Source organism: Liolophura sinensis, chromosome 6, assembly GCF_032854445.1.
Source record: "Liolophura sinensis isolate JHLJ2023 chromosome 6, CUHK_Ljap_v2, whole genome shotgun sequence".
In the NCBI taxonomy this organism is placed as follows: domain Eukaryota; kingdom Metazoa; phylum Mollusca; class Polyplacophora; order Chitonida; family Chitonidae; genus Liolophura; species Liolophura sinensis.
In genome coordinates, this window is record NC_088300.1 from 78,217,014 (window position 1) to 78,242,324 (window position 25,311).

General features: G+C 40.6%; 1 protein-coding gene across 2 annotated transcripts; it reads left to right on the top strand.

Annotated features, from left to right (window-relative positions):
* Nucleotides 1–102: 102 nt before the first annotated feature.
* LOC135469381 (probable ATP-dependent RNA helicase DDX41) lies at nucleotides 103–25,097 on the top strand. 2 transcript variants are annotated; one of them, XM_064748012.1, is made up of 14 exons: nucleotides 103–243; nucleotides 921–1,013; nucleotides 2,660–2,831; nucleotides 4,146–4,281; nucleotides 5,933–6,142; nucleotides 8,205–8,358; nucleotides 8,658–8,794; nucleotides 12,207–12,369; nucleotides 13,476–13,679; nucleotides 15,195–15,291; nucleotides 16,412–16,561; nucleotides 22,665–22,736; nucleotides 22,944–23,054; nucleotides 23,811–25,097. In XM_064748012.1, exons 1-14 carry the CDS (start codon nucleotides 226–228, stop codon nucleotides 23,945–23,947), a joined length of 1,854 nt encoding a protein of 617 aa, XP_064604082.1. In that variant the 5' UTR covers nucleotides 103–225; the 3' UTR covers nucleotides 23,948–25,097. The 2 variants fall into 2 exon arrangements, with proteins under 2 accessions (XP_064604082.1, XP_064604084.1); XM_064748014.1 differs by lacking the exon at nucleotides 103–243 and adding an exon at nucleotides 422–447.
* Nucleotides 25,098–25,311: the final 214 nt, after the last annotated feature.

Below are 25,311 nucleotides of genomic sequence, written 5' to 3' on the forward strand. Positions count from 1 at the left end.
GAATGCCACACAAAATCTGTTGGTGGGAAAGCACTGACACAACTGTCCGAATTATGTGAACGTAGTAGGTATCACCTGCAGAACCATATCAAAACAACACCCAGCTGAAACGTGATACACATCCGGTCACGTGGCCTGATACAGCAACAACAACGACATGTTAACGTCTTATAGACGTTTAGGCGAATACAGGATTTCATTTCTCTTCACGCAGGCTCTGCAATCATGACTGAATCCAAAAAGGTTTGAGTTTACTCTGTATTCTTGACAGCGCAGCATTTATTTGATTTTGTGATGTACAGTTAATTTAATTAAAACATTACGGCGGTCCAAGCCTGAGATAGGTACCTGAGTTGAGCATCATCAACATGCATCATGTATTGATGTATTTTTGCTCTTTACTGCAGTACTGTAGGTCAAGTCCAGTTCATGCTGGCTTCCTCTCCGGTAAGTGGGAAGGTCTGTCAGCAACCTGCCGATGGTCGTGGGTTTCCCCCGGGTTATGCCCGGTTTCCCACCCACCATAATGCTGGCCGCCGTCGTATAAGTGAAATATTCTTGAGTACGGCGTAAAACACCAATCAAAAAAAAAAAAAAAAAAAAAATTAATACTGTAGGCTTCAATGTTTAGGATACAATAATGAAACATGACTTTATTTTCGGTTATATTATTATTTAACCTCGTAAGATCCGTCATGTGAATAGCACTATGTAAACTGGTTTGAAGCGAGATGTTTAAATATATATATATATATTATATATATATATATATATATATATATATATATACACATTTGTCTCCTCTGGCTCTTGCTTTAATAGTTGTTGGTATGTTTTAGAGACTGGATTACAGATTGTAATATGAATGTTAATAGAACAATGCTAATCCTTGGTTGTGATTTGCCTTGTTTAATTCACAGAGGTACTACCAGCCAGAGAGCGACCATGGGAGTGACTCAGGTGATGATGACTATGTTCCTTATGTCCCCATAAAGCAGAGGAAAATGCAGCAGGTATAGTCGGGTTAATGTTTCTTTTATACAGAGGTTGACTGACTGTTTGAGGTTGGTTTGTTTGGAGTAGGTGGGCTGGTCCAAACCAAATGTGTGTGCTCCATTTCTATACCTGGGGTATTTACCTGCCATTGACAAGAATGTTGAGGCTGGCAGTAGACTGGGACACTTTGAGCAGTGTACACCCAAGAATCTAAGGCCCATGTGGCCATGGAAATATGCGTTCTTGCAAAAAATCGACCAAAAGGCAAGAAACATGTGTGACTGCAAAAATGCAAAAGGCTGTGGAGATGTATTTTAAAGGACAAGACTGAGCTACAACCCCACTTACAAGGTTTATTTTTTTCTGTTTTCTTTTATAAAGTACAGTAACATTATTCAAATGCCATGTTCAAGCTGAGGTGCTTTCTCTGACGTCTGCGATAACTAGATCAGCACTGCTCTCATTTTAGAAGCCACCACTACAAAACTGAAGCATAAAATTCAGCGACAGTCAAATACCCAGGTCAGTCTTGGTGGTGCTGTATTTCCATGTGTTTCAGAATGGAGCATGAGCGTGTAGTTGTACGACAATCCTATTCTAATTTTGTGAACATTTACCAGGGGTCAAAATGACCAGCACATCCCCTCCCTAGGCTACAACCTAGCTGAACCAGAAATACCCCGGCTGTGCATCTGCAGTCTATTTAAACAGGGTAGTATCCTTCCAGTATGTACAATTTTCTGGAAAACTATTTATTACCTAAGCCTCTCTGGCCGAAAAAAACAAATTTTATCTGCCATAGACTACTGCGTAGACTGTTATAAAAAAAAACACTTTCGACAGAGTGCTAGAGTAAATGTGACGTCAACTTGCTTTTGATAATGGAGGCGTTTTGAAGTTGTGTCAGGAAGTTTCAGTAAACTTTTATTGGGTTGAAAAAAATCTAGGAAAATATTTAATGCTGGTTTAAGATATTTTCAATGGTAGTCTTTCAGTCGACACAAACGCTGGTCAGGTGCTTTCACTTTAAGGTTAACTTTTGTCTCAAAAGCTGTAACAAACTGCCACTGCAGTCTTGTCATGAGCTAACTCTCCTTCATTATATGGCTATAGTCTTACATATGGGGCTATCTCAATCTGTATCAATATACCATAAACACTGAACTTGTTCTACATGTGAAAACTGGAACTGTGACCTGTGGGCAAGGCTTTTAGTTACATGCCAAAGGTCCTTGTTCACTCCAAGCAATCCATTTTCCTCAGACTGTTAAAATAAATGATGATGATATTGTAAAATGAAATGTTCTGGAGTACAGCATTAAATTGCTCTCAAATAAAAAATTTTGTACATATTAAAAGCAGACTTTACATATAGCAAACAAAACAACACTTCAGTTTTTATGACATGTTTGGCGATGAGTATTTAAGAGCATCCTTCAATTAAGCTGTTCTTTCTGTGTATTCCTTTTGAAAAGGTGTGTGCCATCATTTTTGACATGAATTCTTCAACTACCCAGGTTCACTTAGCTGGCATGGTTAAGAGTTATTCACTCATAGGTGTACAGGACGTCTGAAGTCAACTGGGCTAAGGACTAAAGAAAAAGATGTATGTAAGACATCCTGGAATGTTGATAAGAGTAATGTTGATAGATTGTGTTAACAGTTGCAGCAGCTGCAGGCACGTTTGGGTCATGGGACGGTGTCTGTGCCAGAGGAGCCGCAGGAGGAGGAGGGCGAGGTGGCAGGGGTGGAGGAGGACGAGGAGGTAAACCTTGGCCCCATGTCACACATCAGCCTCCTAGATCAGCACAGTGAACTTAAGAAGAAGGCTGAAGGTCAGTAGACTCTCTCTCAGTACATCAGATATGCTTGATGTGAGAGTAATAAAGACACCCGTCTTTTTGCGCACAGCCTTCAAATAAAACCTATACACCCAGCGTAATACAAATGTGTGCATTCTGTCTTCAAACATGTTCAATATGTACACTCAGCTTATCTGCAACCAGCCTTCAAATGTGTTCACGCAAACATGAACACCCAGCTTATCTGCAACCAGCCTTTAAATGTGTACACTCAGCCTATCTGCACCCAACCATCAAACACGAACACCAGCCTGTCTGCACCCAACCACCAAACATGGACAGCCAACTTATATGCACCCAACCATCAAACATGAACACCCTGTTTATCTGCATCTATTCATAAAACATGAACTCCCAGCTTATCTGCACCCGACCATCAAACACAAACACCGAGCCTATCTGCACCCAACCATCAAACACGAACACCCAGCCTATCCGCCCCCAACCACCAAAAACGAACACCCAAATTATATGCACCGAACCATCAAACATGAACACCCAGTTTATCTGCATCCATCCATAAAACATGAACACCCAGTTTATCTGCACCCATCCATAAAACATGAACACCCAGCTTATCTGCAACCAGCCTTCAACCATGTACGGCCGTACGTGAGAAGGTCTGCTAGCAACCTGCGGATGGTCATGGGTTTCCCCCGGGCTGTGCCTGGTTTCCACCCACCATAATACTGGCCGCCGTCGTATAAGTGAAATATTCTTGAGTATGGCGTAAAACACCAATCAAATAAATCAATAAATCAAACATGTACACCCAGCCTATGTGCCCCCAACCATCAAACATGAACACCCAGCACACATGAACACCCAGCTTATCTACACTCAACCATCCAACATGACCATCCAACTTATCTGCACCCAACCATCAAACAAGAGTACCCAGCCTATCTGCATCCATCCATCAAACATGAACACCCAGTTTATCTGCATCCATCCATCCAACATGAACACCCAGCCTGTAACTTATATACACTCACTAATATACACTCCTTTATATACACTCAGTCTTCAAACATTAACACCCAACTTTCCTACACTCAGTCTTTAAAAATGAACACTGAACTAACTTATATACACTTAGTCTTCAAACATGAACACCCAGCTTTTCTGCACGCAGACCTTCAAATGTAAACAGCCAGCTTTTCTGCACGCAGACCTTCAAATGTAAACAGCCAGCTTATCTACACTCAGTCATCAAACATAAACAGTCAGCATAGTATTCTCCGCGAAAGTTTCTCGTAAATATTATGTTTTTTGTGTTTGGAATAGCTCGTAAGGAGACAGCCCGGGAAAAACTTCTGAAGGAAGAAGAGAAGATCTTGGAGAATGTTGCTCAGAAAAAAGCCCTGATGGGTGTGGCAGAATTGGCAAAGGGTATTCAGTATGAGGATCCTATCAAAACTGGGTAGGTCAATGTATAAGGCTTGTGGCAAAGTGGTTAGTGTGCTAGCACAACACAATGACTCAAGAGCTTCTCACCAATGCAGTTGCTGTGAGCTCGTGTGTTTTCTTCATGTCTGCTTGGGAAGATCGGCCAGCAACCTGTGTGTGGTCGTGGGTTGCCCCAACTCTGCCCGGTTTCCTCCCACAATAATGCTCGCTGTCGTTGTATAACTAAAATACTGTGAAAATACTTAATTTTCACATGGAACTAATTTTTTCGGATTTCGCGGTCAATAATTTACCGTGAAAAATAATTCCAGCAAAAAAGATATCCAGTATTGAATCACATACTACAGGTAGTAGTAATAATGAAGTGAAATCTTTGTGCTAAGAAAGCCTGACGGCCAACTAAATGTTTTAACAGCAGGGAAGGGAAATTATGGTTTAAATATATACAAACTCTGGTGCTAAGGCTTGATGGGTACAAAACAATGTGGGAGTTTATTCATCTGGTTTATCAATCTTACCTATGCCCGTAAAGTGAAAGAAAAGTAAATTCCAACCTGTGCTGGCTTCTACTGAATGTCGCTCTGATACACGCTATCTCATTGGCTGGGTCTCTCCTGTCATCCAGGGAGTGAGCTTCTAACGCACTATGAAGTGTGTACAACAATACAATGACCTTTTGACAGATATGGCAATGTTTGAGGACAGTTAAAACTGAAAACAATGCAAAACTTACTGTGTTGCTCGATAAAGAATGAGTGACTGTCATCAATAATGGTGAATTCATATGTTTTGTGTTGAACTGCTCAGAATGTGACAGGTCACCTTACCAGGTGTATAAAAGTACTCATGAATGATTCGAAAAGAAGTGACACTTGTTTGAGTACTGCTCACGGCAGATGTGAAAGGAATCTTACATAGTGATAATCCATCCCCCATTGTTTTCTCTGATCCAGATCACTAGGATTAGCGACATTGCAGGTAACAAAGGAGGATTAAAGCCACCCATGATGATACCTGTTTGACGTGCTTGAATAATTTCGGCCATATTATATCTTGGAAGATTTTAAGACTTGTTTTTCAGTCTTCTCTTATATACATGTATGTGAAAATTAATTCCCCTGATCCTATTTTTGGAGAAAATAAATTCCAGTGAATAATAAGTTTTTTACAGTATAAATAAATGTGAAGGAAATATGACAGAGGAATCCACAGCACCTGTCCAATTACCTGACAGGTCCCCTGACATAAAGCTACACCCAACATTGTGTACATGAACTTCAGAAAGAAACGATCAAACCACTGTGCCAGCACGGGCCCACATCAAGACTTAAAGGAGAATTCCAAAGTAGAATTCTGCTATAACTTACTGAATCAAAAATGATTCCTTTGGAGCATTAACATTGTGTACAAAGCCTTGTATATCAGCAGAAAAGGTATTGAAACCTACTCACTGAGGCCTGTAGGTCGTCATTATTTTATATACATGTAGCCAGACTAATCACCTTAACATGAATCGTCTAACACATAATCTGAATGTATTAGTGTAGAGAGAGGATGGTCTGTTCACTATGAGTGAGATACATGTATGTCATGCGTGTGAAGAACATGTCTTAAAATGATTAGCACATGTATTTTGTTTTTGTTATAAATATGTGTTGGTTCAGGTGGCGACCCCCTGATTACATAAGTGAGATGTCAGAGGGCAGACATGAGAGAGTACGGAAGAAGTGGCACATTCTAGTGGAAGGAGACGAGATCCCTCCACCGATCAAAACATTCAGGGAGATGAGGTTTCCTAAGCCTATCCTCAATGGACTGAAACGGAAGAACATTGTTCGTCCAACACCCATTCAAATCCAGGGTTTGCCAACAGTGTATGTTTGCCGTTGTTATACATAGGTGTTGTTATTGGTGTAGTTAAAGTTTTATCTATCAGTGTTTGGACTGCCAGCATGAGGCGTTTTCATTTCTGTTGATCAGTATATACATTTAATGTACAGTGATCGACAGTGAAAAAAAAAGGCTCATAACATCATAATGTTAATTGAAGTCAGAATTCTGTATTTCTGTTTTTGGACTGTCCATCAGCATGTGCATTTTTAACTGAAGTCAAAATTTTTTATCTCTCTTGTTGGCCTGACCATAGCCATCTGCAGTCACTGTGAACATGTACATTACCAACTGTAGTCACAATTCTGTCTCACTGTCATTGTGTACGTTACCAACTGTAGTCAGAATTCTGCCTCACTGTGGGCATATACATTACCAACTGTAGAGGAGGATTAAATGTTCTGCCTCACTGTGAACATGTACATTACCAGCTGTAGTCAGAATTCTGCCTCACTGTGGGCATGTACATTACCAACAATAGTCAGAATTCTGTCTCACTGTCATTGTGTACGTTACCAACTGTAGTCACAATTCTGCCTCACTGTGGGCATATACATTACCAACTGTCGTCAGAATTCTGCCTCACTGTGGGCATGTGCATTACCAACAATAGTCAGAATTCTGTCTTTCTGTCTCTATTTACATTACCAACTGTAGTCAGAATTCTGTTTGACTGTGGGCATGTACATTACCAACTGTAGTCAGAATTCTGTCTTATTGTCAGCAGGTACATTACCAACTGTCATCAGAATTTTGTCTCACTGTTTTTATGTACATTACCAACTGTAGTCAGAATTCTGCCTCACTGTAGGCATGTACATTACCAACTGTAGTCAGAATTCTGTCTTATTGTCAGCAGGTGCATTACCAACTGTCATCAGAATTTTATCTCACTGTCAGCGTGTACATTACCAACTGTAGTCAGAATGCTGTATTACTGTCATTTTGTAAATTATCAACAGTAGTCAGAATTCTGTGTTATTGTTTGCATGTACATTACCATCTGTAGTCAGAATTCTGTCTTACTGTGGGCATATACGTTACCAACTCTAGTCAGAATTCTGCCTCACTGTGGGCATGTACATTACCAACTGTAGTCAGAATTCTGCCTCACTGTTTGCATGTACATTACCAACTGTCATCAGAATTCTGTCTTACTGTCAGCATGTACATTACCAACTGTAATCAGAATTTTGCCTCACTGTTTGCATGTACATTACCAACCGTAGTCAGAATTCTGTCTCACTGTTTTTATGTACATTACCAACTGTAGTCAGAATTCTGCCTCACTGTAGGCATGTACATTACCAACTGTAGTCAGAATTCTGCCTCACTGTAGGCATATACATTACCAACTGTCATCAGAATTCTGTCTTACTGTCAGCATGTACATTACCAACTGTAATCAGAATTTTGCCTCACTGTTTGCATGTACATTACCAACTGTAGTCAGAATTCTGCCTCACTGTTTTTATGTACATTACCAACTGTAGTCAGAATTCTGCCTCACTGTAGGCATGTACATTACCAACTGTCATCAGAATTCTGTCTTACTGTCAGCATGTACATTACCAACTGTAATCAGAATTTTGCCTCACTGTTTGCATGTACATTACCAACTGTAATCAGAATTTTGCCTCACTGTTTGCATGTACATTACCAACTGTAGTCAGAATTCTGTCTTACTGTCAGCATGAACATTACCAACTGTAGTCAGAATTCTGCCTCACTGTGGGCATGTACATTACCAACTGAAATCAGAATTCTGTCTCACTGTCATCTTGTACATTATCAACTGTAGTCAGAATTTTGTCTCACTGTTTGCATGTACATAACCATCTGTAGTCAGAATTGTATCTCACTGTCATCTTGTACATTACCAACTGTAGTCAGAATTCTGCCTCACTGTGGGCATATACATTACCAACTGTAGTCAGAATTCTGGGTTACTGTCATTTTGTAAATTACCAACTGTAGTCAGAATTCTGTCTCACTTTCATCTTGTACATTATCAGCTTTAGTCAGTATTCTGTCTTTGTTTTTCAGGCTGTCAGGCCGTGACATGATAGGCATAGCATTCACGGGATCAGGAAAGACGTTAGTTTTCACACTTCCGCTGATCATGTTCTGCTTGGAGCAGGAAAAGAGGCTGCCTTTCCTCAAGAATGAGGGGCCCTATGGTCTTATCCTCTGTCCATCGGTAACTCACTTAACTTCACATGTGTTCACATTAACTTACATGTAGCTTACGTTGTAGCATTTAGTTCTGCTACATTTCCAACAGCATTCATGTTCATACCACTATTGGAAGGATTAATTTGGTTTCATTCATTATCTGAGATTGTTGCATCTTTGTTGAGCTTAATCTGTCTTGTTTTTGCAATGGTGAAATGATCAGGAAATCAACATGATTTTGTGTTATAAGGCACACTGATCATTAAATGTGAATCTAGTTCCTCTTTGCTGTATGAATGCTGTATATAGTTCATTGTTTGACAGAGGGAACTGGCTCGACAGACATTTGATATCATTAAGTTTTACTGTAAATACCTGGAGGATGAAGGGTTCCCATCATTAAGAATTGCTCTGTGTATTGGGGGAGTGGCAGTGAAGGACCAGATAGATGTTATCAGACGGTAAGTTAAACCACACCAGTTTGATGGATTTATTTTTTTATTTATTTGATTGGTTTTTTACGCCGTACTCAAGAATGTTTCACTTATACAACAGAGGCCAGCGTTATGGTGGGAGGAAACCTGGCAGAGCCTGCGGAAAACCCATGGATGAAATTTTGTGTGTATTGGTGGGGGGCATGTGATTGTCACATGCACATTAGCCCTTGCATTGTCCCCTCCATCACTACTGCTGCATTATCCCCTCCACCACTACTTCTGCATTATCCTGCCCACCACTACTGCTGCATTATCCTGCCCACCACTACTGCTGCATTATCCTGACCACCACTACTGCTGCATTATCCCCTCCACCACTACTTCTGCATTATCCTGCCCACCACTACTGCTGCATTATCCTGCCCACCACTACTGCTGCATTATCCTGCCCACCACTACTGCTGCATTTTCCTTCCCACCACTACTGCTGCATTATCCTGCCCACCACTACTGCTGCATTATCCTGCCCACCACTACTGCTGCATTTTCCTTCCCACCACTACTGCTGCATTATCCTGCCCACCACTACTGCTGCATTATCCTGCCCACCACTACTGCTGCTGCATTATCCTGCCCATCACTACTTCTGCATGATCCCCTCCATCACTACTGCTGCATTATCCTGCCCACCACTACTGCTGCATTATCCTGCCCCTCACTACTGCTGCATTATCCTGCCCACCACTACTGCTGCATTATCCTGCCCACCACTACTGCTGCATTATCCCCTCCACCACTACTTCTACATTATCCTGCCCACCACTACTGCTGCATTATCCTGCCCACCACTACTGCTGCATTATCCTGCCCACCACTACTGCTGCATTATCCTGCCCATTACTACTTCTGCATTATCCTGCCCACGACTACTTCTGCATTATCCTGCCCACCAAGGGGCCTCCGTGGCTCAGTCGGTTAGCGCGCTAGCGCAGCGTAATGACCCAGGAGCCTCTCACCAATGCGGTCGCTGTGAGTTCAAGTCCAGCTCATGCTGGCTTCCTCTCCGGCGGTATGTGGGAAGGTCTGCCAGCAACCTGCGGATGGTCGTGGGTTTCCCCCGGGCTATACCCGGTTTCCACCCACCATAATGCTGGCCGCCGTCGTATAAGTGAAATATTCTTGAGTACGGCGTAAAACACCAATCAAATAAATAAATAAATCCAGCCCACCATCATTACCACTATGTTATCCATCACTATTGCTGCATTATCTACCACTATTGCTGCATTATCCACAACTACTGCTGCATTATTCACCACTACTGCTACATTACAGGGTGCGCAAAGTCCTTAAAACGTCTTGAAAATGCTTGAAAAAGTACAATTTCATTTTCAAGTACTTGAAAGTCCTTAAAAAGGACAAATACTCCTGGAAACTCTTTGAAAATCTTAGTTTGTCCCGAATTTAAATATTGTCTGCTGACCACCGAGTCTGTATATCGGGGGTTCGCTGAGAATTGTCTCATAATCAGGGCTTCTGCTGGCCCTCGCCATTGTCACAAATTTAGAACAGTTTTTTTAAATGGTGATAAAATTTGAATGTTTTTGCGACAAATTAAAAAAAAACAAAAAAAAAAAGTTATACAAAATCTACCATGAGAGTTTTCTGGGTTTTTTATCAGATTTTCGAAATTTTTCTTATGAAAATAATCCACTTACTTACAACGGCCTCATTTAGGCGAAACAACAACAACAACACAGTTGCATGGCAATTACGTGACAGAAATCTACAAAGGGGGTTCAGCATTGATGCAAGTTGACTTACATTAAATAATGCTTGAAATCATTTTTGTTAAATATTGATTGAGAATCATGGCATTTTGGAGGATGCCAATTGTAAAAAAAAAAAAATTGTCAAGGGAAATAAATCAAGGTAGAGTTACACCTGTAAATAAAGTTACCTCCCATGAATAATTTAAACTTTTCCATTTAATAAACTATTTTGTTTGATCCAAAGTAAATTAAAAGTTTCAGAATATGTACTGTTACATAAATGTGTACGCCATCTGGTTTTTTCTCCTGTCAGACTGTATTACCCCAGTGTACTGATCATAATGTTGCATTTAAATAAACTGAAGTTACAAATTAATTTGGTCCCAAATTTTTGTGATAGAGGAAAATACATTTTACTAGGATCCTACAGATAGGTTGAAAAAAGGATTGATTTTTTCTTTTCAAAAAACAAAAACATCCTACCAAGCATTGGTCCATTATTTTGAGGGCAGTTGTTTTAAATGTAACATTTGATAAACTCCAGATATAGCTGAAAGAGACCAAACTGATTCTAGCAGCTAGACCAAGGCAGATAAAAAGGAATTACAGAAGGAGACCTACAAGGGTCATGGATGCTAAGGAAGCATGGCTAAAGAAAAGTAGTATTTACTACAAAATCTGAAAAGTGGCTAAAGTGACTGGCTGAAAAAAATACTGACCCAGAGAAAGCCCAGCATAATGATATGTGGTGTTCATGTTTTTTTACTGAGCAATCAAAGAATGTGTCGCATTACAGAGGTGAAGGGCAGATATTTCTTGCAAAAGCAAGTGTACTATTCAGTATACATGCATGCAAATTAAAACATCTGTAATTCAGACTTAAAAGAAAGTCTGTAATTTGCGCCATGGCATGTTTGAACTAGCCTTGAAAATGACAAAAAACTCCCAGAAAACTCCTTGAAAACTCTGTCAATTTCATTTTCATATACCTGTACGAGCCCTGTATCCTGGCCATCACTATTGCTACATTATCCTGCCCATCACTAATGCTGCATTATCCTGCCCACCATCATTACCACTACATTATCTTATCCATCACTACTGCTGCATTATCCACCACTCTTGCTGCATTTTCCACCAATACTACTGCATTATCCACCACTACTGCTACATTGTCCACCAATACTACTGCATTATCCACCACTACTGCTGCATTATCCACCATTGCTGCTGCATTATCCACCACTACTGCTGCATTGTCCACCACTGCTGCACCACCAACTCAGATCTGAGGTGGTTTTATTTGTTCAGTTGTTTATTCCAATCAAATTTATGGTACAGTTTTGTATATTTATTTATTTGTTTGGTGTTTTGTGCCATACTGGAGAATATTTCACTTACAGTACATGTATACGAAAGTGACCAGCATTATGGTGGGAGGACACAGGGCAGAGCGCAGGGAAAACCCATGACCATCTGCAGGTTGATGGCCATCCCATGTATGTCTGAAGAGAAAGCCAGTTGTTTACTTCAACTCATGGCAACCACATTGGTAAGAGGCTCCAGGGCACACTAACCACCTCAGCCAAGGAAACCTCCATTTGTGTATAGTTTTTGAGGCACGTACATATTGTGTGCTCAGTAAAATGTTTTCCTGCTGACAGTGGGGTGCACATCATGGTGGCCACTCCAGGGCGGCTAATGGACATGCTGGACAAGAAAATGGTCACTCTGGACGTCTGTAGATACCTGGTCATGGACGAGGCTGATCGCATGATTGACCTCGGCTTTGAGGAAGACGTCAGAACCATATTCTCCTTCTTCAAGGTAAAAACATGATATGTGTTTTTCAGGATTCTACTGGTGTTGCGTTGTCCTAAGTGGCAGCTGAGTGAGGTAAACAAGAGTGAACCTAATAAGCCTTTGTTATGACAAACTCTGTGCAAAACGGTCATGTTTTACTCATTCATTGCAAGAGAACAATGGTCTAGTCAGCTTGGACCCCAAATAGGTGGAAACCGTATCCCATGAAGGGTACTGTCATCTTCATTTGATGTCCAACATCATCTACCTTGATTTACTGAGCCATATTAAGTATTCAAACCCTACACTTTCCTTCATAAATATGCATGATCCACGGCCCAATCAGGCTCCATTTAACAAAAGTTGACAGACACCTTAGTTATTGAAGCTAACAGCAGTTCAAAATAACATGGCATTGAAAAGTGGCTGTAGTGACAACTATACAATGTATATGGAATAAATTTATTTCAAAGAAAATGTAGAAAAAGTGCTACAGCAAAAAAACTTTGACTTGGTTATCCAGGGCAATGGTCATTTTGAGGCAGTCATGATTGTATATGCATTTGCTTCCAAAGGAAGAAATACACACTTGTTTGGGACGATCAGTGATTGGCTGAAAATCCCCAACTGGAAGTATATGGGCTGCAGTGCCATTGGCTATAGAAAGAGTAGATTTCTGAAGACTTTCATATGTACAGGAAAAACAAGAGTGATTAAGAAGCCTATGGCAAAGTATCAGCCTTGTTGGTAGAAAGATGGGGTACTGTATGCAAGATCAGAGTATAATAGAAAATATACATTTGAGTATAACTCAACCTAGAAATAAAAAGCAACAAGCATTGAATATTCAGAATTACTTCAATTGGGAAACCTGACAAGCCATCTTTAAAAAATGAGTATATAATAATACCACTTGTATTCACTGCTACATGTAAGGAAAGTCAGACACTAGTCATCTCTACAACTCTTTTTTTTCTTGGCCATTGCTGTGTATGGTATCTTGTTTTTTTATATCCGTTTAGGGTGGCATGCCCCACCTATCCAATTTTTAGTCTGATCTATTTTGTGGGTGACCTTTTTGTTTTGTTGACCTTTAATACTTCGTTAACAGGCACCATTTTCTACTCCAGGGTCAGAGACAGACTCTGCTTTTCTCTGCTACTATGCCAAAGAAGATTCAGAACTTTGCCCGGAGTGCCCTGGTTAAGCCAGTGACAGTGAACGTTGGGCGGGCAGGTGCAGCCAGCCTTGATGTCATACAGGAAGTAGAGTATGTCAAACAGGAAGCCAAAATTGTCTATCTGCTGGAGTGTCTGCAGAAAACAGCCCCCCCTGTAAGTGACTCATTACTTTTATTGTTTCATTTATGGAATAAAATCTTGAAACTGGTTAGAGTATGTTGGAAGAAGGGGGATCGGGGGAAGCAATGGGCGTAAGTAAATCGTAATTTTGTGTTTGTTATCAGGGAGCATGAAAATACGCCAGCTGGATGGGTGAATTAGGGGCAGGGGCTGTAGTGTTTTTCTTGTTGTTTTTAGCAAGTGGTGTTGAGGGTGGGAGGGAGACTTACAAGGTTTTGTGTTAGCCAGGCGGGAGGTGGTGTGATGGATAATTTGACAGAAGTTAACCATTTCCCTTACTAAGAGTGTTAATAGAAATGGTGGTCATGGGTGTTATTTGGCCTTGACATGAGGAAACTGACACATTGTGCCTGATTAGTCAGGGTGAGACAAAGACCTTAAAGAGTCTTAAGAGGTACACTTAGCTAGTACTTAGTAGTCAGACTCACAATTGTGGGTGTGGCCTCAATTCTTAAGTAGTAACTCCAGTATTCACGATGCGACTGGGAAAATTAACAGAAGTGGATCAAGGGAGACAACTCATTTAAGCCTAACAGTTAAACCAAGGTGGAAGTGTTGAAATGGTACAGTGCTTCTTTGAAGACGAAGAAAACACTAAACTGAAGTACATTTCAGATGAAAGACCATTAAACACTGTGCAAGAAAGTATTTCAGTTTATTTTTTTTTTTAAATTTTCCAACCGAGGTATATGGTTTTAAAACATGAGATTCCCTCAGGTAGCCTGTAGTAAACTGTAGAGGGTATGGATGATGTCACATCCGTATATTTTGCTTGAAATAGCTCATTTCAAGGTTCATTCAGCAAAAATGTATTAATAAATCTATATGTGTATGCATTTTTAATCATAGAATCTTAGTCTGTGTGTTAAGTCGCAGAAACCTGATGTGATCACTGTCCCAATATTGTCATAAACGACCATTACAGAATCCAAACTTTCAAATGCATTTTGCCAGGTTGAAAAAATTCCCCCCCCCCCCCCCCCCCAAAAAAAAAAATAAATTTTGTGGACATGTGTTTAATGTTACTTGATGTTGGTGTTTTTTCTTTGCCTTCAAATTTCTTTGACACTGCATGGTAAAATGTATACAAAATCAACGCTTATTGGCTGACAGTGGAGAAAGGATTTTTGTGTTAAACTTTGGTCAAGCTTGAATTAATATGCCATGCCAAAAATACTACACTGAAGCACAGTCTGTACTTGCCTATCTCTCACAGCAGCCAGTCATAAACAATTCTGTGTCCCTTTAACTGTCTTTATCAAAGTCATATCAGTCATGAGACGGAAGTTAAGGTTATCACTGTGCACAAATGTCTGGAGGTGAACAGCTCAAAAAGTGGAACACCTCTGTGACACCACTAATGACACTTGTAGCAGTGAATTCACCATCTTATAAAGTCAATGTGATGATTGTAGAAATGTAGACCATTAGCTTGTAAACATAATTTTACAGCAGAACATTGTAGCAGCTCACTGGTTGTTGTTGCAGGTGTTGATCTTTGCTGAGAAGAAGCAGGATGTTGATGCTATTCATGAGTATTTACTGCTGAAAGGCGTGGAGGCAGTGGCCATCCATGGTGGGAAAGGTGGGTGTCTTTGCTTGTCCTGTGTCAGAAAAATGCTAGTAAAATTCATTCAGTGACATATGTCAGGGTACCAGTGTTTACAGTACAGCTGGATCCGAACCATCAATCCTACACCCATTGTGGCCGGAGGATACGTCGACGGTGGGCCGATGGTCAGCGTAAGATATGCTGACCTTGTACCTTACCGTACCGTCGTAAGGGACCCTCAGCCTACCATCCGTGACCGTCGGCCCATTATGTACATGTACACGTGAACACATGCGATGTAGGCCCCAGGCCTATACATGTACATACATGTACACGTGAACACATGCGATGTAGGCCCCAGGCCTAGACATACATGTACACGTGAACACGTGCGATGTAGGCCCCAGGCCCCTTCCTACACCATTGAATGGTTGGAAGTGTGTTTAGACAATTAGGTCTTCTAAATAGTTTGATTGATAGTTACATTCTTTTAACTGCTTCCAGAAATCCATTATAGAGAATTGAGTAGCACCAGGCAGTTTGTATTTTCTTTGCTGATTTAATAATTTTCTGTGCAAACTTGCATGTTTGAAGGCTTCAAAGATTGCTGAAATTCTGAATGTGGTAAAAGATATTAGTGCAGTAAGTTAGTAGTTGTAAACTGTTGTGACAGCTTGTACCCATCTAAGGTTGCGGAATGGGCATCCATTGATTTATTTATTTTATTTATTTATTTATTTGATTAGTGTTTTACGCCGTACTCAAGAATATTTCACTTATACGACGGCGGCCAGCATTATGGTGGGTGGAATCCGGGCACAGCCCGTGGGAAACCCACGACCATCGGCAGGTTGCTGGAAGTCCTTCCCACTTACGGCCGGAGAGGAAGCCAGCATGAGCTGGACTTGAACTGACAGCGACCGCATTGGTGAGAGGCCCCTGGGTCATTACACTGCGCTAGGGCGTTAACCGACTGAGCCACGGAGGCCCCTGGCATCCATTGATCACACAGATTTAATGTGGGATTCACACCAATCAACATGCTTAATTAAATAAAAACCTTAATCAGAAGGGCTTTGTAGAGTGTGTTGCCATTTGTCTTGCTCATTGGATAGAGAACTATTTAAAATGGGAGTTTGTTGTGTGTTTGAAGATCAAGAAGAGAGATCAAGGGGTGTAGAACAGTTCCGGGCTAAGGAGAAGGACGTCCTGGTGGCCACCGATGTGGCATCTAAGGGCCTGGATTTTCCAGACATTCAACATGTGATCAACTATGACATGCCAGATGACATAGAGAATTATGGTGAGTACTAAGACATGCCAGATGAGAGAGAATTATGGTGAGTACTATGACATTCCAGATGACATAGAGATTTATGGTGAGTACTACGACATGCCAGATGAGAGAGAGAATTATGGTGAGTGCTATGATATGTCAGATGACATAGAGAATTATGGTGAGTACTACGACATGCCAGATGACATAGAGAATTATGGTGAGTGCTATGACATGCCAGATGAGAGAGAGAATTATGGTGAGTACTATGACAGGCCAGATGAGAGAAAGAATTATGGTGAGTACTACGACATGCCAGATGAGAGAGACAATTATGGTGAGTTCTATGACATGCTAGATGACATAGAGAATTATGGTGAGTACTATGACATGCCAGATGAGAGAGACAATTATGGTGAGTTCCATGACATGCCAGATGACATAGAGAATTATGGTGAGTACTATGACATGCCAGATGAGGGAGACAATTATGGTGACTTCTATGACATGCCAGATGACATAGAGAATTATGGTGAGTACTATGACATTCCAGATGACATAGAGAATGATGGTGAGTACTATGACATGCCAGATGAGAGAGACAATTATTGTGAGTTCTATGACATGCCAGATGACATAGAGAATTATGGTGAGTACTATGACATTCCAGATGACATAGAGAATGATGGTGAGTTCTATGACATGCCAGATGACATAGAGAATTATGGTGAGTACTATGACAGGCCAGATAAGATAGAGAATTATGGTCAGTACTACGACATGCCAGATGAGAGAGAGAATTATGGTGAGTGCTATGACATGTCAGATAACATAGAGAATTATGGTCAGTACTGTGGCGATTTTGCTAGAGACAGTATATAATTTTCTGCCTTGTCCATAACGTAGACACAGGTTTTACCGGTAGAATGTAATTTTTATGGGTTAGGACATATCCTTAAATTAAATTAGAATTTTTGTGGAATATTTTGAAATATATATATATTTTTTTTTGTAACATATAGAGACAGGATATTTTGTGGACTCATGAGAGCAAGTTGTTTTTGGCGCCTTAATATAACTTTTGAAGGACACAGTTTCCGTGGACCCCTGTCATTTCCAACGTAAGAATTTTAACACTTGATGACTTAATTAGAACACCATATTTCACGTATAATACACTGACATGTTGAAGGAGTTTCTCTCCAAGCTTGGTGATCAGATATTGTTTGACTAGGTTGCAAACAACAGTTTTTTTTAGCGACCTTAAGCTTGGCGAAACATCCGCCATTGTTAATATTTTGAAGTGACAAATTCGAGTAGAGTTTCCATTACTTTTGGACATATTCTTGCTGTAACAAACCACGTACGGCATCTTTCCAGTTAAAACAACATTAGTACTCACTGACTGTGGCATGATTTTGGCATAAAACGTCCTTTGTACCAAGTTTAAGACACTAAATCATTTTTTTTTTTGGTGGTTGTTGTTGTTGCTTCGCCGCGCACGATCGTCGTTCACGGTGAACTGCCGCTAGACGAGGTTGTCTACTTTACGACATCCTTTAGTGTTAAACTCATATTGAAGAGTTTCAAAAGGGGCATTAACTTGTATTTGCGAAAGTAAATAGTTATACTCTACAGGCTCATCTCCCTTCTACCTACAAGTTATTGTTCATCTTTCCACTATTTAAAAAACGTTAAACCCCAAGCACTCACTATTTAAAAAAAAAATCCTATTTACAGTTAGATTATTGTGCCATGACATTAGATACGCATGTACATGTATAGTATTTCTATACACTGATGTTGTTACTTTGGTATTAGCCAATCAGTGCCCTGAGTACCATACTTGGTACTCATGAATATTTATGAGCGTAGACTATAAATACTGGGCAAATTCCCACTTTTAGTCCCAGATGATCTCGGACCACCGTCGTGTTAACATCTAAATTTCCACCTAGTTAGCTTTCTAAGGCAGGTATTTTACATGTATATAAGCAGTGTAAAGTGGTAGCTAGATAAGTTGTCAGCACTAAAGTGGGATTTCAGCTTTAGAGCATACCTAGAGACAGTGGGACTGCTAGTTCCAAATTGTGACACAAGTGTTCCCAGGCTGTGGGACTGACTTTCCCAGGCTGTGAGACTGATATTCCCAACCATGATTGAGACAGTATATCTCAATAGTTTGTAACTGGGATTTTCTGGACCAAAATTTTATAATTCCCAAGTATGAGCTGAAACATTTATACTGGGAGAATTTGTGCATAAGTGCCCCTGAGCAATAGTGGGACTGGGATTCCCATCCCAGTTTCGGCACAGTGAGATGCCGAGTCCCAGAATTTGGAACTCGTTTTCCCAAGTTATTACTGGACCAATTCTGGAACTGTTACTCCCAGAGAAGACCTGAAAGTATTATTTACTGATACTGTCCCCACACATGGCTGACATACTGTCCATATAACACCAGTAGGACATACCACTATCACAGCAGCACTAGGTTTAATACCTCCCTGAGATATCCCTAACACAGTTATCTGAACCATCTGAAGTACAGATGTTGTGCTTGTACACAGTACTGGCACTTTTACATATATATATATATTAACATACTCCTGTCACTCTATTTTAATAAAACTGTTGCTGCTGTTTGTTGAACCTTAAAAATCGGACTTTTCTTGGTTATTCGAAGTTCAGAGCTAACTAGTGGTTTTCCCAAACATACTACTGAATTCAGACCGAGCTGACATTCAAAAGAATCCATAGTAGCGAACGTCTCCAGCAGTATACAGATATTGTTCCAGAGTTCGACACTGGGTGCTTCACGCTACCAATATTGTGCTTTCCCCTGTAGTAAATGGTGTGATTTGGAACTGGGATATCTGTATCGTTAAGAAGATATATATATATAAAAACAAATCGCTACAGTACTATGACATGCCAGATGAGAGAGAATGATGGTGAGTACTATGACATGCCAGATGAGAGAGAGAATGATGGTGAGTACTATGACATGCCAGATGTACTATGACATGCCAGATGAGAGAGAGAATGATGGTGAGTACTATGACATGCCAGATGAGAGAGAGAATGATGGTGAGTACTATGACATGCCAGATGAGAGAGAGAATGATGGTGAGTACTATGACATGCCAGATGAGAGAGAGAATGATGGTGAGTACTATGACATGCCAGATGAGAGAGAGAATTATGGTGAGTACTATGACATACCAGATGACATAGAGAATTATGGTGAGTACTATGACATGCCAGATGGGAGAGAGCATTATGGTGAGTGCTATGACATACCAGATGACATAGAGAATTATGGTAAGTACTATGACATGCCAGATGAGAGAGAGAATTATGGTGAGTACTATGACATGCCAGATGAGAGAGACAATTATGGTGAATACTACGACATGCCAGATGAGAGAGAGAATTATCGTGAGTACTATGACATTACAGATGGGAGAGAGCATTATGGTGAGTACTATGACATGCCAGGTGGGAGAGAGCATTATGGTGAGTGCTATGACATGCCAGATGACATAGAGAATTATGGTGAGTACTATGACATGCCAGATGAGAGAGAATTATGGTGAGTACTATGACATGCCAGATGGGAGAGAGCATTATGGTGAGTACTATGACATTCCAGATGACATAGAGAATGATGGTGAGTACTATGACATGCCAGATGAGAGAGAATTATGGTGAGTACTATGACATGCCAGATGAGAGAGAATTATGGTGAGTACTATGACATGCCAGATAACATAGAGAATTATGGTGAGTACTATGACTTGCCAGATGAGAGAGAGAATTATGGTCAGTACTATGACTTGCCAGATGAGAGAGAGAATTATAGTGAGTGCTATGACATGCCAGATGAGAGAGAGAATTATGGTGAGTACTGACATGCCAGATGAGAGAGACAATTATGGTGAGTACTATGACATTACAGATGAGAGAGAGAATTATGGTGAGTGCTATGACATTCCAGATGAGAGAGAGAATTATGGTGAGTGCTATGACATGCCAGATGAGAGAGAGAATTATGGTGAGTACTATGACAGGCCAGATAAGAGAGAGAATTATGGTGAGTACTATGATATGCCTATTGAGAGAGAATTATTGTGAGTTCTATGACATGCCAGATGACATAGAGAATGATGGTGAGTGCTATGACATGCCAGATGAGAGAGAGAATGATGGTGAGTACTGTGACATGCCAGATGAGAGAGAGAATTATGGTGAGTGCTATGACATGCCAGATAACAGAGAATTATGGTGAGTGCTATGACATGCCAGATGACATAGAGAATTATGGTGAGTACTATGACATTACAGATGATATAGAGAATTATGGTGAGTACTATGACATGCGAGATGACATAGAGAATTATGATGAGTACTACGACATGCCAGATGAGAGAGAGAATTGTGGTAAGTTCAGCAGGTGTTATTAAAGAGATGTGCTGTAAGGTGATATGGAAAATTATGGTGAGTTCTGTAGGTGCTATTAAAGAGACGTCGTGTAAGGTGATATGGAGAATTATGGTGAGTTGTGCAGGTGCTAAGACGTGTCCTATAAGGCAGTGTGGAGAATCATGGCGAGTTGTGCAGGTGCTAAGAGGTGTCCTGTAAGGTGATGTGAAGAATGATGGTGAGTTGTGCAGGTGTTAAGACGTGTCCTGTAATGCAATGTATAGAATTATGGCGAGTTCTGCAGGTGCTATTAAAGAGATGTCCTGTATGGTGATGAGAATCATGGCGAGCTGTGCAGGTGCTAAGAGGTGTCCTGTACGCCGATTTGGAGAATTATGGCAAGTTGTGCAGGTGCTAAGAGGTTTCCTGTAAGGTGATGTGAAGAATTATGCTGAGTTCTGCAGGTGCTAAGAGGTTTCCTGTAAGGTGATGTGAAGAATAAGCTGAGTTCTGCAGGTGCTAAGAGGTGTCCTATACAGCGATGTGGAGAATTATGGCAAGTTTTGCAGGTGCTAAGAGGTGTCCTGTAATGTAATGTATAGAATTATGGCGAGTTCTGCAGGTGCTATTAAAGACATGTCCTGTATGGCGATGAGAATCATGGCGAGCTGTGCAGGTGCTAAGAGGTGTCCTGTAAGGGGATGTGGAGAATCATGGCGAGCTGTGCAGGTGCTAAGAGGTGTCCTGTATGGCGATGTGGAGAATTGTGGCAAGTTGTGCAGGTGCTAAGAGGTTTCCTGTAAGGTGATGTGAAGAATTATGCTGAGTTCCGCAGGTGCTAAGAGGTGTCCTGTACGGCGATGTGGAGAATTATGGCAAGTTGTGCAGGTGCTAAGAGGTTTCCTGTAAGGTGATGTGAAGAATTATTCTGAGTTCTGCAGGTGCTAAGAGGTTTCCTGTAAGGTGATGGGAAGAATTATGCTGAGTTCTGCAGGTGCTAAGAGATGTTCTGTACGGCGATGTGGAGAATTATGGCAAGTTGTGCAGGTGCTAAGAGATTTCCTGTAAGGTGATGTGAAGAATTATGCTGAGTTCTACAGGTGCTAAGAGGTGTCCTGTACGGCGATGTGGAGAATTATGGCAAGTTGTGCAGGTGCTAAGAGGTTTCCTGTAAGGCGATGTGAAGAATTATTCTGAGTTCTGCAGGTGCTAAGAGGTTTCCTGTAAGGTGATGTGAAGAATTATGCTGAGTTCTGCAGGTGCTAAGAGATGTCCTGTACGGCGATGTGGAGAATTATGGCAAGTTGTGCAGGTGCTAAGAGGTTTCCTGTAAGGCGATGTGAAGAATTATGGCGAGTTGTGTAGGTGCTACTAGGTGTCCTGTAGGCGATATTGAGAATCACGGTAAGCCGTTAGAGCCAGACATGATGCAGTCCTAAGGACATATAGATTTATTTATTTGATGGGTGTTTTACGCCATACTCGTAGGTCATATAGAAATTTATGATGAGTACTTCGCTGAGTGTAGTGTTTAGCATTAATTACTTCATGAAATAAATGATTTTTTATTTCATCATTTCGCCACAGACAGATCTTGTAACAAAGAAATGAGTTTTCAGTTTGCCCTGTTTTGTAGTTTCTTGCCTGTACTCTTGAAATGTTTCTTTATCTGCAGTCATGTAACTTCCTGTTTTTGTTTTAATAGTTCACAGAATTGGCAGAACTGGTCGTTGTGGAAAAACAGGTGTTGCTACAACTTTCATCAATAAGACTGTGGGTAAGTCAGCATTTGTCCATTTTTCTCATGTGCAGAAAATGGTACCAGAATCTTCCTGTCTGAAGAATGAGGCATTTATTATGTAATTCTTGTACCAGTGTTATAATCATACCTTTCTCAAGTCGTTGAAGAATTGAGACTTGTGTGCACACGGGTTGGTATTTTAACTGTTGTCCTGTATTTAGATTTCATTTTCGTGTCTTGCAGATGAGTCGATACTGCTTGACCTGAAACATCTCCTTCGAGAAGCAAAACAGAACATTCCACCCTTCCTGGCTACCCTCCAGTCTGAGAGTGAGAAATACCTGGATATTGGAGGTAGGTGGCACAACTTCCTCACTGTAGCCGTGCTCTGTTTCAGTCGGGACATTATGTTCCTGGAAACTAATTACCTAAACCCAAAAATGCTGTGTTAACTTAAACACCAACGTGACCTTCTAATATAGAAAATTATGTAGATTTCTTAACTGAAGAATTTCATATAAGTTTAGCACTCAAGTTCAAATTAAATATATTTATATATGTACTAGGTGGACTGTGGTCCAAAGTTACTTTTGTTGACTGTAATGTTATACTCCACGTTGTGTAAGTGAAATATTCGTGAGTAGGGCATAAAACATGAATCAAATATAAATAAATTTATTTGTACATTACACTTTGCACTCAACCATTTTATGTTTGAGTTATGTTTTTAATGAAAATAATTTTTTAACTGTGGTAAAAACTGTTGACCAATGAAGAAACCATTCATTCTTAAATCTTGTATTGACCTGCTGCGATTTTGGATTCAGGTCCAGCAAATGTTTACTTGTTACTTAGCATGTAGTTTGGAAGTGCTGTGAGTTACTACATTGCTGACATTTGTTACATCTGCAAATTGTTCAAATAATACAAGTTTGCCTTTGTTAATAATTAAAACAGTGAATATTCGGAAGAGTAAATCTACTATTTCCTGTTCAAAGTCATGCTTCAAGCAGACAGGTCTTGATGTTTCACTCTTCACCGTGAAGTACTTGTGTGTTTTATCTGCACACATTTTGTGCCTATAACCAGGTGTTTTTCTGTTTTGCACAGGCGAGGTTGGCTGCTCCTACTGTGGTGGTTTGGGTCATCGTATTGCTGACTGTCCAAAACTGGAGGCCATGCAGACCAAGCAGGCTCAAAACATTGGCAGGAGGGATTACCTGGCTCACAATAGTGCAGACTACTGAGTTGTTTTACAGCTGCGTGTTAGGTATATTCCAATCCTAGTGGAGTTGTGTGTGTGATAAATCCATCCTGATGGCTCTGCATTTGTGATAATTTGTGGGAGTAATTAAGGCCTTTTCTGGAATCCACAGCTGGTGAAGTGTTGCAAATACCACCTCCGTCTTCACCCTGTATGAAAGCTTAGCCACCAGTGTTGCCTAGCGCATCGGCAAGGAAAGCTGAGACTAGACTTGGATGTGGAGTCTTGTTTTCTGATATCTAAGCAGGGGAGAATGGTCAACACTAAGGTACATACCTTATGTGATGTGGACCTCCCAGTTACAGTGTGACTGTGAGGATATATATCTTGACATTTGACACACCACTGTAAACTTTGGACACACAGTTATGAAGAGGTGTCTGATGAATACATTTCTGTGCCCTGTGGCTACTCATCATTCAGTATTATAGGAGATATTACCTATACACACAGGCTAGTGGTTCAACCAATCTGTTCAAAAAATAGAACTTCAAAGAGTATATACATGTGTATGAACTTGATGTTTTTGTGAACAACACCCCCAACCCACCCCCCTCCAAAAAAAAAAGCACTAGACCAGATATGTACATGCATTGATAAAGTATCTCAAAAGTTTAGAATGTATCCTTTTTATTTTTGTGATGTTGCACAACTGAAATATTGCAGCGTGAACAATATCATACACATTAGGAAAACCAAGACGACCAGATTCAAAGTTCATTTATACCAAGCATGTCAGAAGAAAATGGCTGTGGCCGTTTAGTTCTGTTTCCACCCTCTTGAAAAATAGCGAAGTTTTTAGTACGTTTTCTATTTCATTAAAGCTCCTTCGGAAACTAAGAGTGTTTTACATGATTGGTGAGTGTCATCCAAATCAAATACAACTATACCACACTAACGATGAGTATATGTGTATTTCTTGCCCTTCCTGTTTGCAGACTTCACACCAGACATTGCTCAATTAACAATGGCACTTGCACTGGTGTGCCCCTCATTGTAGTTACAGCAGATAGTGCACTCCCTTCCCAGTGCACATGTATATTGATGGCAACTGCTTTGAAAGCGGTATGGGTGCTTTACGGAAATGGGAAAGTCTGCATAGCTTTGTATAGCCATTTTGACCGATCCCAGCCATACATGTACATGGAAAGGTCTCATCAAACTGTGCATGACTGTGGGTTTCATCCCACCATAATGCTGCCCGTGATCTGTAAGCGACACATTCTAGAGTATGGCACCAATCAAACCCATGACTGATCATTCCTGAGGACACGGACAGGAGGATATGATGAGCCGGCTTACCTTAAGAGTGTTATGTAACCAGTTCCAATAGCACAGTAGAGTGTC

Excerpts from the sequence above, each read along its gene's own strand:
- LOC135469381 (XM_064748012.1), top strand. Across the intron at positions 6,143-8,204 it reads ATCCAGGGTTTGCCAACAGT|GCTGTCAGGCCGTGACATGA; the intron begins GTATGTTTGCCG and ends TTTGTTTTTCAG. Across the intron at positions 13,680-15,194 it reads TGCAGAAAACAGCCCCCCCT|GTGTTGATCTTTGCTGAGAA; the intron begins GTAAGTGACTCA and ends TTGTTGTTGCAG.